The sequence below is a fragment of the Myxine glutinosa genome, chromosome 11, assembly GCF_964187855.1.
Source record: "Myxine glutinosa chromosome 11, kmMyxGlut1.1, whole genome shotgun sequence".
NCBI lineage: Eukaryota > Metazoa > Chordata > Myxini > Myxiniformes > Myxinidae > Myxine > Myxine glutinosa.
This window is the reverse complement of record NC_136271.1, coordinates 61,509,329-61,524,332: the sequence shown is the minus strand read 5'-3', so window position 1 is coordinate 61,524,332 and position 15,004 is coordinate 61,509,329. Positions and strand designations below refer to the sequence as shown.

General features: G+C 48.3%; 1 protein-coding gene across 1 annotated transcript in view; it reads left to right on the top strand.

Moving 5' to 3' along the window:
- Window positions 1–15,004, top strand: part of LOC137413534 (uncharacterized) — a 108,698-nt gene that overhangs the window by 48,452 nt on the left and 45,242 nt on the right. The window contains exon 6 of the mRNA XM_078786275.1: window positions 7,797–8,042. Within this exon, the coding sequence (XP_078642401.1) occupies window positions 7,797–8,042 (246 nt within the window). The remainder of the gene's footprint in view (window positions 1–7,796; window positions 8,043–15,004) is intronic.

Here is a 15,004-nt window from a genome sequence, read left to right as displayed (position 1 = left end):
AGACCAGCTCGGCGGTGGATGCCTGGAGGTCCTCCTTGGGGGCCGTGCGAAGGCCCAAAAGGACCCACGGCAGCCGGTCGGCCCAACCGCCGTCTTGAAGGCCGGCCATGAGCGCGGCCTTCATGGAGCGGTGGAATCGCTCGCACAACCCGTTTGCTTGGGGGTGGTAGGCCGTAGTACGGTGGAGCTTGACCCCCAGGTTGCGGGCGACCGCGCCCCACAGCTCGGAGGTGAACTGTGGTCCGCGGTCTGACGAGATGTCCGCCGGTGCGCCGAAGCGGGCGACCCAGGTGGCGATGAAGGCCTGCGCCACGTCGGCGGTGGTGGTGGAGACGAGGGGAACGGCCTCCGGCCACCTGGTGGTCCTGTCCACCATGGTGAGCAGGTGTGTGAACCCTCGTGATGGGGGAAGGGGGCCCACCAGATCCACGTTGACGTGGTCGAAACGTCGTTCGGGCACGGTGAAAGGTGCCAGCGGGGCCTGGGTGTGTCGGTGGACCTTGGCCCGTTGGCAGGCGGTGCAGGCGCTGGTCCAATCGCGGACGTCCCGACGAAGGCCGTGCCAGACGAAACGCGCCGACACCAGCTTCTGGGAAGCTTTCCGGCCCGGGTGGGAAAGGCCGTGGAGGGAGGCGAAGATGCGGCGTTGCCAGGTGACGGGCACGATGGGGCGAGGCCGGCCTTGGGAGACGTCGCAGAGCAGGACAGTGTCCGCGCAGGGGATGTCGGCCAGGCGGAGGCCCGTGTCCGCCGCCCGGAGGGCTTGCACCGTGGTGTCGGTGGTTTGGTCCGCCGCCATGAGCGCAAAATCCACGCCCAGGTGGACCGCGTTCGCGCTGGCCCGGGAAAGACAGTCGGCCACGGCGTTGTTTTTGCCGGCGACGTGCCGGATGTCCGTGGTAAACTCCGACACGGCGGAGAGGTGGCGCTGTTGGCGGGCCGACCATGGCTCCGTGACCTTGGCCATGGCGTAAACCAACGGCTTGTGGTCGACGAACGCCGTGAAAGGTCGGCCCTCCAGGAGGTGGCGGAAATGGCGGACGGCCAGGTGTAGACCGAGGAGCTCCCGGTCAAACGTGCTGTATTTGAGCTCGTTCGGCCGGAGCTGCCGGCTGAAAAAAGCGAGTGGCTGCCAAACCCCGTTCACCCATTGCTCATGTACGGCGCCCACCGCGTAGTCGGAGGCATCCGTGGTGAGGGCGATGGGAGCGTTGAGCACCGGGTGAGCGAGCAGTGTTGCGTCGGCGAGGGCCCGCTTTGAGCTTTGGAAGGCCGCATCCATTGCTGCGGACCAGGCGATGTCGTGCTTGGCCGGCTTGCCCCGGAGGGCTTCGTAGAGGGGCCGCATGAGTTGAGCAGCGCGGGGCACGAAGCGGTGATAAAAATTCACCATTCCCAGGAATTCCTGCAGGGCCTTTATGGTGCGGGGACGCGGGAAAGTGGTGATGGCCTCGACCTTGGTTGGCAGCGGCACAGCCCCGTTCTTGGTGATGTGGTGGCCCAAAAAATCAACGGCCGTCGTGCCGAAGTGGCATTTGGCCGGGTTGACGATGAGGCCGTGCTCGCTGAGGCGCCCGAACAGTGTTCGGAGGTGGAGGAGGTGCTCGGCCCGGGACGTGCTGGCGACGAGGATGTCGTCCAGGTAAACGAAAAGGAACGGCAGGTCACGCAGCACGCCGTCCATCAAGCGCTGGAACGCCTGAGCCGCGTTCTTGAGACCAAACGGCATCCGCAAGAACTCGAATAAGCCGAACGGCGTGATGACTGCCGTTTTAGGGACGTCGGCCGCCCTGACAGGTACCTGGTGATATCCCCGTATGAGATCAATTTTTGAAAAAATGACCCGTCCCGCCAGACGGGCGGAGAAGTCTTGGATATGCGGGATCGGGTACCTGTCGGGTGTTGTAGCGTCATTAAGACGGCGGTAGTCGCCACACGGGCGCCATCCACCCCCCGGCTTTGGCACGATGTGCAGTGGCGAGGCCCACGCGCTATCGGAGCGCCGCACGATGCCGAGGTGCTCCAACGCGTCGAATTCGGCCTTCGCAACGGCAAGCTTGGCTGGGTCGAGGCGGCGGGCCCTGGCGTAGACCGGCGGGCCCGTGGTTGGTATGTGGTGCTCGATCCCATGCCGTACTGCGACGGCCGAAAACGTCGGCCGCGTGAGGGCCGGGAACTCCGCGAGCAGGCGAGCAAACTCGTTCGCCGCCGGGACGGTGCGTGCCAGCTCGGTCGGCGCGGAGCTGCTCAATGTGCATACCAGGGAGCTGAAGGTTTCAGCGTTGATTAAACGACGCCGTTGGACGTCCACCAGCAGTCCGTGTGCGCAGAGGAAGTCGGCGCCGAGCAGAGCCATGGGCACGTTGGCGGTTACAAACGTCCAAGCGAAGCGTTGGCCGCCGAAGCAGAGGGTGACGTTGCGCGGGCCGAAGGTGCGGATAGTCGATCCGTTGGCCGCAACCAAGGAGGGGCCGCAAACCGCGGATTGCCTGTCCTGGTCAGAGGCGGGCATGACGCTCACTTGGGCGCCGGTGTCGCACAGGAAGCGCCGTCCGGACGCTTTATCCGTGATGAACAGTAAGTTGCCCGTGTGACTGTGGCCGGCGTTCATGGCCGGTAATGAACGCCGGCCTGGCCGTTTCCCGACCCGCCGAAGGTGCACGGGGGTCGGCATGTCCGGGCCTTCTGTCCGAACCTGGCATGATAGGAACACCACGCTTGGTCGGGTGGAGGCTTCGGACGTCGTGCTGAACGTGGTCGGCTCGGTATAGCGGCCGCCAATTGCGTCGGCAGTTCGGCCGTCGAACGCGCCGGGTGCTCGGGCGCCATGGATGGTGCATCAGGCGGCGGCGGGTCCCATGTCGCCGCTGCGATGCGCTGTCCCGCGGCGGAGATTTTGTCGGCTTCTCTGGCAAGGGCCCGGGGATCTGTGATCGTCGTGCTTGCCAGGGCGAGGCGTACCGGGTTAGGCAGCTGACGGAGGAACAGCTCCCGGAACAGGAATGCCGGAGAGTGCTCGCCGAGCAGCGAAAGCATGTAGTCCATTCGCTCGGAAGGGCGCGTGTCGCCGAGCTCCGGCAAATCGAGCAGGCGCCGTGCGCGTTCCGCCGCTGGGAGGGCGAAAGCATCGAGGAGAAGCTTCTTAATCGCGCCGTATTTGTCCGCGGCTGGCGGTCTCTCGAGGAGGCTCAGGGCGCGGGCTGCGGTGGCTGAACCGAGCGCAGCGACCACGTGGTGGAAGCGGGTGTCGTCCGCCGTGATGCCTCGCAGGGCGAACAGGGACTCCGCTTGTGCGAACCAAACCGCCGCGTGAGCCTCCCAGAAGGTAGGCAGTTTAAGGGCGACTGCCGTGTCCATGTCGATAGGTCACCAATGAAGGAGCTGTGGCTCCCACGTCGATCGAAAGAATGGACGCGACAAAAAGCTTGAATTCATCTGAGCTGCTTTATTAGAATCAAACACTCAGGCACTCTGGGAAAAACGTTTTACGGTCGGCAATATATATCTATTCCGCCAGGGGGTTTGCCCAGGCCTGGCGCCAGGGGGCGTGGCCCCGCGGGCCGGCTGCGGCCTGGCAAGCCGAGGGCGAGCCTGCCCGGGCGTCCCGACCGAGGCCTGGCAAGTCGAGCGCGGGCCTGCCCGGGCGTCCTGGACGAGCCCGGCCTGGTGATCGCTCCGCGTCCTTGATAGGTGCAAGGCGATTGTGTAACCCCAGCGGCAGCCGCTACAGTGTCCCATATGCCGGCATTTGTACGTCGACGTTAAAGATCCCACAGCCCTTCGCGAAGGGTAGGTAGGTTGTTGCTAGCACCATTAACAATTAAACCCATTATTCCTACTCTATCTTACAACTACAAGGAACTACAACAGCAGCACAGCCGAACCCCCAGTCATGCACTTCCTTACATATAAGAAGAAGAAGAAGCCAAAGAAGAAGAAAAATAAAAGGAAAACTGTCATCATTGCAGACCTTCCATCAGGGAGAGGAAAACAACTATTTAAGTGTTACATTACTGGAGGCAGATAAAGTTGTTATGAGTTATTCAGATAAATCACAGCTGCTATTGAAGGAAAAACAGACCGATTTGTATCAAAATTTCCTTTCCATGCAATAATGTACTTTCCGACGTATTGCTATATGTGACAACCTGCCATATTGTGAATGAATAAGTGAATCAAGATGTCCCTCCCAAGTCTACTTTTACCTTTTTCCCTGTTTGATACGTTAATAGGAACCTTAAGCACAATAACAAGAAATCTCTCCAAATGGGAAAAAGTCTTACACTGACTGCAAGTACTCACTATAATCAATTATGTTGGTCCTACTTCTTATGTATTCCATATTATGAGTCACTTTGAATTTACATGATATTGATATTGTTGGGTTATGGAAAAAGGACCCCGGGGTGACACACTCAACACATAAGGTCTCCTTAGGTAGATATTTCATTAGCAATTGTGCTTAGTCAGGTACCTTCACCTCGTAACAGGGATGGTGGAAATGCGATGTAAGTGTTAGCATTCCATCCATCCCAATCCTTCACCCATTTCACTGGTCCATCCCTTTCCTACCCTCTCAAAGCCTACAAGCACCCCTTCTTTTTATACAATTCATTCCAATCCCTCCCATCCACACTCCCTTCAAATCCCTTGCCCCAGCACCTTCCCACAACACAAATCACACCGACACCAGAAACACACCCAAACCACAATTACACAACACACATTCAGAGCCATGTTAGCTCTGCCATTGTTGACGCAGCTGTTATCTGCAAAGCTGCGGTACTGCACCTATGGTGTAGAACGGCAAAGGAGGAATGTGACGTCACACTGCGGCAAAGGAGGGCCAATGAACAGGTGACACGGGCGAGTCAGAACAGCGCGGTAATGACAAACCCCCCTCCTGGTCCAGTGCAGATATACAAGGACGAGCTGTCTGCCATATTGGGCTGTCTGACGCGGTGAGGAACCCTGAGCTGTCTGCCAAGCATGCCTTGCTCTGCTTCTGCGCTGCTGTCCTCCGAACCATGAGCTGCCAGTACAAGTTGCACTGATCGACCAAGGCTGACCAAAGGATCCCAAGAGCAGATGGCAGTGTGCATTCCTCTGGCGCAGTGGCTCCATACACACATACGTGACTCTCATGACATAGCACTGACATACGCAGCTCATTCCCTCCTCCCCCTCTTCCTTTCCTTTCCTACCCTCCACTTTGGACCAATGCAGGCCCGCCTTCCTGACTCGGGCAAGCAGGAGGCCGACCCAAAGCCTCAATTCTTTACTCCTTCTTCCTCTATTTTTCCCAGTGTGAGTGTGGCATGCCGGTCCATCCCTAGAAAAACAAGTTTATGTAAGGGGATATTTATGTGCAAGGGGATAATTTCTGTTCTTGTGTGTCCTTGCCTGCTTGTAAATATGTGATTTGTGAATTGTACCTGTAAATACAATCATGCTTCAGGAATTTGTTGGTAAACTATTTTAAACCTGCACGGTTGTCTTTTCCTTCATTGGTTCAGCATGGCATGTATGTAATAAATAGACAGGAAGTTGTGCCCCATTAATTCACTACACAAGACCAGCCAACAACCACCTACGGTTTCGCTCTGCCGTACACAATAAGTAGACGAGGTGGTAAGTTGAAAGCGTGGTTCCCCAGTTGGGATAGTTAAATCAACAGTAAGGTAACACAATAGTTTGGTGCGAGGACCCTGCTCAATTTAGCTGCTTCTACTGGCATCCATTGTTGCTTAGCAACCCATCGGGTCGGAGTTATTTGTGGCTCATTGGCTTCAGGGTCGGAGGTAATGTGGTGGGTCCGAGCAACACCCTCAAACAACAATATTTTGAATAAAAATTTTATGAGGTCTTTCGGAAGATTGCTGAGAAAGGGACGTTTTCCGAGGTAATGTTTCGGTCTGTTGTTCAACGCTTGTTGTACAAACTCAACCGTGACTTGTCTTTTCGATAAACGACTTCTGAAGAAATCGTGCTTTTCATCCCGTGCAAGTTAATTGAGCTTAGAATTGGAAAAGGTAGCTCCAATTGCTGATCTGTACCTCTCAGCTTGTGGTGAGTCTCTGAAGCCTTCAATGATGATTACGCTTCCGTGCCGACTGGCTGAAAGCCTGTGTTGTTCATGTTCGGATTATTATTCTAATTCCGTCGATTTTTGTGAAACCACTTTTGAAAACAAAAAAACCGGTTACAGCTGGCTATGTCAATCTGTGCATGTTCATAGCACACCCTTGGAACTTGATCCAACATGAGGATTTTTTTTGTCCTGTATTGGTGGCCATGTTGGATTTTCGGCCAAACATAAAACAATATTTTTCTCTCGAACTACTAAACTTTTGGCAGACATGAAATTTGGCAGACAGCTTAAACACGGCCTCGGCAGAGTTCAAGCTTCTACTCTAAAAACTAGAAGCTGGTCACATGTTAAAAATGGCCGCATGAGCCCGACCACAGTACGAGATAAAATGGATTCAAAGTTTGACTTTTATCGAATGTGATATCATTAAATATCAAATGTGGTTTTTCTGTGATGTTTTACTGGATCTCTTCCAAGGCTTGGAACATTTACTATAAAACAAATATATTCGACATCTGATACAATTTTTAGCAGTTGCTGTTGTTGGCCAAGACTCAACTACTTCACAATTTGGATAAATCGGATGTTTTATAAAGTTTTTAGGATTCAATTGCATTCTTTGTGATAAACCTGGCATACCTGATTCGTGGTCTCCGATGTAAAATGGTCATTTACGTTTGACTCACCAAATCGGATGACACCTTTGAATGCCCCGTGGGTTAGGCTTCACTGCGATATGTAATTTGATGCTTGAGATTTTATATTTCACAATTCTATGAATATAAATGACCGTCCCCATGGTAAAATGGCCTCCAAAGCGGACCATAATTGTCGAAGATATCACTGAATGGCCATATGTCTAAGTTTGGCTCCAATGTATGGATTGTCAAGGGATGCTTTATGTATTTTGGCCTGCTGACGATGGATTTGGGTTCCATTTATCCAGAAAACGAATGAATGCGGGAATGCAGTTAGTGGCAAATCCGGACTGCTCGGAAGCCGACAGCACTGCTCAAAGTTCTAGCTATAATATTATCATTTATTGTACACCGCTCCTTTCCTATTCCATCTCTAGGCGCAGCATGACACGCACTGAAAGGGAGTACTCAGTTTTCACTCCGGTTTCTTTCTTTCATGTTTGTTTGTCCGGGCGATATCTCAGCCATCTTTTGAGATAGGAAGCTGAAATTTCGGCACAACCATGAGCATGTGCTTTGGCAAAAACAGTATTTTTTGTTTTTTGATTAATCAATTAATTTATTAGTTACTAAATTATTATCGATTTATTAATCACTTATTTATTTCCTTTCTCATCTGGGCAATATCTCAGGCACCCTTTGAGCTCGGAAGCTGAAATTTGGACATGACAATGATCAAGTATTTGGCTATAAAGAATATTTTTGATTTATTGATTGATCAGTTAATTATTTACTTTTTAATTAATTAATTATTTAATTAATTTTCATAAAGTTACAGCTTCGGATGAAACGCTGGTGGCTTAGGTATGCTATTAGCCAATTGATTAAGAAATTAATTATTTTATGATCATTGTTTATTGATTTTAATTATGCAATTAATCAATTATTGTACATCTCTTCTATTTGGCATGGAGGCGGTGTACTTTGAATGTATCTGTTCTTGTTTTGATTTTTTTTTCCAGTAAAAATTCTGAAATGTCTTGCCAATTACGGTGAGATGTGTGCAGCTGTGAAGCAGGGATCACTATCAATATTGCGCCTCCTGCTCGAAAAGGGAGCAAAGGTGGACAAGCCATGCCACAACCAATGGACAGCACTCCACGAGGCTGCCAAGCTTAACAGGAAGGAGTTAGCGGAGTGTCTGCTCATGGCCAGCGCTGACAAAGAAAGACGGACATGCTATGGTTTTACTCCACTTTCTGTGGCAGCGCACAATGGGAATGCTGATATTATGGAGTTGCTTCTGAGAAAAGGTTTGGTTTCGCATGATTGCAATGGATCCCATGACACTACAGACACTCATCATCTTGTAACGAGTTATTCCACCAGTTCATTGAGTAAGCAGTCATAGGGTGGCCGTAAAGTGGTGACTCCATCACAATATAAAAACTTTCATTTTGGAACTCAGAACTAAATGATATCGAATGTATATCAGTCAAGTGTGTATAGTGATATGTGTGTAAGATGTGTGATATGTGTAGAAAATGCATACAAAAGGAAGAGCCACGCCAAAGTTCACTCACCGGCCCCAAGTTCAACGGAAGTGAAGCGCACCTTCCAGTTACCGTTTGCGTTACAGTTCCGGTGCACGTGCATATACAAATATAGAGATATACATACATAAACACACAAGCATATATTCATATACCATTTATATTCATACTAGCTGAGGTACCCGGCTTCGCCCGGGTTGAATAAGAATAATACAAATATATGATGAAAAGAACATGTACATTTTAGAGCAATATCACAGTACATTTCCTACATGACGTTTTGTCAATTTTCAATTTCTCAAAACCTCTTGGTATACAACATTTCTGGTTTTCTTACTTGGTGCCAAGACAAAGATTGCTTGGTTTTCCAACCCTCGAGCAGGCCACGTACAGCTGGCCATGGGAAGTACCCGGCATTGCCGGGCGGGGGAAGGGAGGGGAGGAGGAAGGGGAGGGGTGGGGACCGGGGGGGGGGAGGGGAGGAGAGGGTGGGGAGGGGAACGGGGGGGGGGGAGGAGAGGGTGGGGAGGGGAGGAGAGGGTGGGGAGGGGAGAAGAGGGGGGGAGGGGAGAAGAGGGGGGGAGGATAGAAGAGGGGGGGAGGGGAGAAGAGGAGGGAGGGGAGGAGGAGAGGGGAGAAGAGGAGGGAGGGGGAGGAGGCGAGGGGAGGGGGAGGGGGAGGGGGGAGGGGGAGGTGAGGGGGGAGGGGGAGTGGAGGGGGAGGGGGAGGGGGATGGGGGGAGGTGAGGCGGAGGGTGGAGGAGGGGAGGGGGAGGGGAGGGGAGAAGAGGGTGGGGAGGGGAGAAGAGGGGGGGAGGAGAGAAGAGGGGGGAGGGGAGAAGAGGGGGGGAGGGGGAGGGGAGAAGAGGGGGGAGGGGAGAAGAGGGAGGGAGGGGAGAAGAGGGGGGGAGGGGGGAGGGGAGAAGAGGGGGGGAGGGGGGAGGGGAGAAGAGGGGGGAGGGGAGAACAGGTGGGGAGGGGAGAAGAGGGGGGAGGGGAGAAGAGAGGGGGAGGGGAGAAGAGGGGGGAGGGGAGAAGAGGGGAGAAGAGGAGGGAGGGGGAGGAGGCGAGGGGAGGGGGAGTGGAGTGGGAGGGGGAGGGTGGAACGGCTAGCTTGGCAAGCGATAGCAGGATTTTTTCTTTTATTTTTACCTCAATGAGGGCTATATATATAGTCCGTGCTTGGAGCCTTCAAGTTCAACATAAAGTTTTTTTATGAAAAATAATGCAGATGTATAACAATCCACCAATGCAAGTTCAGAAATGAATGCAGATCCTTTACTTTGCGATACAAACGCAATTCCCGCCATTTCCACTCACGATCAAGGCTTCCACAGTGATCGCGCCTCTTCTTCCTCCTACACCTTCGTCTCACTTCTTTCACTCAAAATGCACGAAATTCTGCCGCATGAAATTATGTAGAGGCCTCGTGGGGGGGATATAAGGTAGATAAGGAAGGCGTTGTAACAGAAGAATCAAAATAAAAGTGGAAGAACATAAGGAAATGGGAGCTATTCTGGACCCACAGCCAAACCCGACAAACCATTGCAATACACCCCGAACGTCTAGCGCCGCCACAAACTACACCATGGAATTGCAGCTGGCGTGGTTTGTTTAAACCATTGATATTAAAATAAAATGTAGCCTAAAACCACCGGGATTTTATGCTGATTCCGAATGTGTCAAAAACTTTTCTCCGATGTGTAGTTCTTGAGTTATAAGCGGACATCCAGACATCCACACAGACACACACACACACACACACACACACACACACACACACACACACACACACACACACACACACACACACACACACACACACACACACACACACACACACACACACACACACACACACACACACACACTCCTCCTTTATATATAGAGATAATATATTTATATATTTATATAAATGACATATAAAGGTAGAATGAATGAATGAATGAATGAATGAATGGGTTACGGTTAAAAATTTGATTGGGTTGATGTGGGAACATGCTTTAGTCATCAAAATTTATGCCATGAGGGATTTTTGTCCGAAGTTTGTGTATCCAAAAGGACTCACGTTTCAGAATCGTGGTGTGTGATCGATTTGTGATTGATTCAATGGCAGAGATCTGAATGTCATTTATAGAGTGATCCGGTTGATTAAAGTGTATCGTGTAAGGTAGAGATTTGCCCTGACTGGTGTGGAAGTTATTGATTTCTGACCGGGTGTTATTAAATCGTGTGTGGAGTGTATCCTCAGTTTTTCCAACATGTTGTTTGGTGCACTTTTGGCAAGTTATTAGGTATATGACCCATGTAGATTTGCAGTTCATATAGGAGGCGATGGGGAATTTTTGTCCAGTGCTAGAACTACAGAATTTGTTTCCTTCTAGTAAATGCTTGTGAATAATACATTTGTTTGCTGTGCATTTATAGAAGCCAGGGATCCTAGTTTCTTTGTTGTGGGGCTGTGGGTGCTTTGCTTTTACCAAGAGGTCCCTGAGTGTCCGACCACGTCGAAATGATGTTAGTGGAGGTTGAGGAAATGTGGTGCCGAGTGTTTCTGATTGATGGAGGAGAGGAAGGGCCTTATTCAGAATACTTGGCAATTGGGATGAGGTAGGAGAGTAGGTGGTTACCAGTGGGACACGGTTAGTTGCAGGTTTGGGTTTGTAAGTCAGAAGGTCTGCTCTCGGTATGCGTTTTGCTCGGGTTATTGCTTCTTTCACAGAGTGAGGGTCATAGTTTCTTGCAATGAAGTGTGTTTCTAATTGGCAGAGAGAAGTTTATTCTGCCATTTTTGTTGAGCAAATGCGTCTTAATCTGAGTGCTTGACTGTATGGTATGCTTGCAATTGTATGTTTAGGATGAGATGAAGAAGGGAGAAGGTAAGAGTGAGTGTCTGTTGGTTTGGTGCATAGTTCTGTTTCGAGTCTGTTATTTTGAAGCGTGAGTGATGTGTCTAGAAAGTGAACTTCGGACTGTGAGCTGTCGAATGTAAACTTGATGGTCGGATGAATCAAATTTAATTCATTTTGGAATTGTGCGAGACTACGGGGGGGATTTTGACCAGATGAACTGGATGTCATCAATATAACGTACCCAGGACCCAACTGAGAATACACTCTACACACGATTTAATAACACCCGGTCAGGAATCAATAACTTCCACACCAGTCAGGGCAAATCTCTACCTTACACGATGCACTTTAATCAACCGGATCACTCTATAAATGACATTCAAATCTCTGCCATTGAATCAATCACAAATCGATCACACACCACGATTCTGAAACGTGAGTCCTTTTGGATACACAAACTTCGGACAAAAGTCCCTCATGGCATAAATTTTGATGATTAAAGCATGTTCCTACATCAACCCAATCAAATTGTTAACCGTCACCCATTCATTCATTCATTCATTCATTCATTCTACCTTTATATGTCATTTATATAAATATATAAATATATTATATGAATATAAATGGTATATGAATATATGCTTGTGTGTTTATGTATGTGTATCTCTATATTTGTATATGCACGTGCACCGGAACTGTAACGCAAACGGTAACTGGAAGGTGCGCTTCACTTCCGTTGAACTTGGGGCCGGTGAGTGAACTTAGGCGTGGCTCTTCCTTCTGTATGCATTTTCTACACATATCACACATCTTACACACATATCACTATGCACACTTGACTGATATACATGCCTGCTGTTTTTGTAGACTCAGAAGAAGACCTTTGTTGGTCGAAAGCTTGTCGACAATTAAAGATCGACGTCCTGAAGCTACGTCCGCGTCTTATTTAATCTAACGATTATTTATTCAATGCAAATGAGACGCCCTGCTCGTACTGTGGAGTTTCTACTATTTCTTACAGTTATATACATATACGTATATATATATATTGCACAAAACTTATGAATGAAGTGTAACTATGTTTTATATCAGGCTGAAAGGATAGCCACATGGTATGCCTACTCCCCACTGAGCTTGGGTTCAAATCTCCATCCAGCAATAAAGTATCGGCCAGGTCTTTCACAGGCACAAGGTGCTTCTTCAATATGTGTGCCATCCCGCGGACGGACGGACATTCAACTGAGCATCCTATCTGCCAGGATTATTTGGTGAACGTTAAAGATGCCATCGTGTCCGCCATGAAGACACCGACGTCCTGGCCAAATTACAAATCCCTACCCTGACTGACTGCTGGGAGGGTAATGGTAAAGCACCCACCATTATGCATGCCAAGAAACTGCTTCGGTCGGCCCCATTTGTCTGTGAATTGCATCCTCATTTTATTGGGAACATGTGGCCATCCTTCAGAATTATTTTACGTGCAAAATGTGCATCTGTGCACACCTGCTGTTGAAATATTGTCACCGGGGTTAAAATCTGAAAGTATTGCTCATGATCACTCTTTTATCATTGAAAATCTCTCGAAAAGGAACGATTACTCCCAATATCATTTTGAGCATGCTTTACTCCCATCCAAGGTTATAAAATACTTGCAGAAGGTGATTGTTATGGCTCTGCACATATGGTAAGGAGACGACGTAAAATGCAAGTGCAGCCATAAAATAAGAACAGGCAGTCAGTCATCCAATCGACTGTGGGAAATGTGTCAGCAAATAAAGTTCTTGTTCTAAACCTTATTAGGCCGTAGCCTGCACAGCAGGAGACGTGTGTATGTGTGTATGTGTGTACGTGTGTGTGTGTGTGTGTGTGTGTGTGTGTGTGTGTGTGTGTGTGTGTGTGTGTGTGTGTGTGTGTGTGTGTGTGTGTGTGTGTGTGTGGGTCTATCTGTCAGGGCTTTAACTTACTTTTTACCATTTGAGCTTTTGCCATCAAATTTTTACCAAATCCTTATTATGATAATACAGAGAAATCAAATTAATTATTTTGTCAAAAGGTCAAAGGTCAGCATTACATATAATCATCAATTTTCATCCAATTGACCTGAAATTTCAATTTGCCATTTAGGTTTTGTCATCAATTTTTCAACAAAGCTTTATGATAACTAGGGAGAATACCCATGCTACGCCAGAAGTAAACAGGCATTGCAGAAACGGCGAATGCCAAAGCATGAAACCAATAAATTCCACATTCCTGTAGCACCTTCAGTCGCATGTCAGACATGGACAGCAAGTTCGTGAAGGACTTCCATGAAAAACGTACCCGTTCGCAAACAAACGGGTACGTTCACGTATGGAAACATCGATCGTGGGACCGTGGCGAATCTGCATGTGGCGATCCGCGAAGTTCACGTTCAGAAAGTAGAAACCATCACGGCATGTCGTCATTCACTTGAACTCAATATATCTTTTTTCATTCCAAACAACATATATCCAATCACAAATTAATCACAAAATAAACTTTTAACAACATTGTTAATGTTTCCTTCATTGTAAAAACTACCAAATGAACAGTTAAAAGGATTTTGAGCCGATAGCTGTTACGGCCTTGGCAAGATCGATGGAGACAGCGATCTGTTAGCGTATTCACCACCTAAATAGCTATGTAGAATTCTCTCATGTAGAGATTAAATGTCGTTTGAACTTTGGCCGAGGTCATTATTTACTTTTAATGATGTTTATATACGAATGATGTTTAATGATGTTTATATTGATTTTGGGTCGTCCTTTCCACATATCTCATGGGATTGTAAGTTGGAGAGACGGCCATGATGGCGGGGAGGGGGATGGAATTCTCTCAAGCAGGGATTCAACCCGTGTCCTTATAAAAGGTCTTTGTCCCTCGGTCACTGAGTTTGATCGGTGCAGCTGTGCAGCGATCGGTGCAGCCGTTTGTGCGGCACCCGGGAAAACAACATCGTCACAATGAAAACATCGTCACAATGAACGTTATGCGAATGCGAATGTTATGCGGGAGTCCAAACCTGAGAATTCTGGAGACCAAAGCTGAAATTAGGAAAACTAAATAGCCTATTTTACTCCTGGAGATCCCAGGATTACCCACCCAAAATATCTTTGAGATCGGTTCAGCAGTTTTTACGGTACCTTCGAATGGACAGACAGACAGACGGACGGACATTTGGTGAATTATTGTAAGATACGGAGAAGGAAAATTAATAATTTGGTCAAAAGGTTAAAGGTCAGCATCACTTAAAATCATAAATTTTCATCCAATTGACCTGATATTTAAATTTACCATTTGAGTTTTGTCATCAAATTTTCATCAAAGCTTTATTATGATAATATGGAGAAGGAAAACTAATAATTTTGGTCAAAAGGTCAAAGGTCAGCATCACATAAAATCATCAATTTTCATCCGATTGACCTGAAATTGAAAGAATTTGCATATTGGTCACTGAATTGGTTCACCAATCAAAAGCCACAAGCCAATTTTTTTTTTTCAGATGAAGAAGTCAAAGCTCAAGGTTGTATAAAATCATCAATTTTCATCCAATTAACCTGAAATTTTAAGAATTTGCATATTGTGTCAGAATTGGTTCACCAATCAAAAGCTAGAAGCTGATTTTGTTTTTAGATCTAAAGCCTAAAGGTCAAGGCTGAATAAAATCATCAACTTTCATTTTGTATTTCTTTAAACTGTTTTCTTTATTTTGAGCATACGGAAGAAGAAAAAGAAGAAGACGTCCGAATACAAATGGACGCTTTCTAGTTTTTAACTTGCATGGCTACACACCACTTTACAATGTGCATCTTTACATCGGTATTTCTGGTTTTTAACTTGCATGGCTACACAC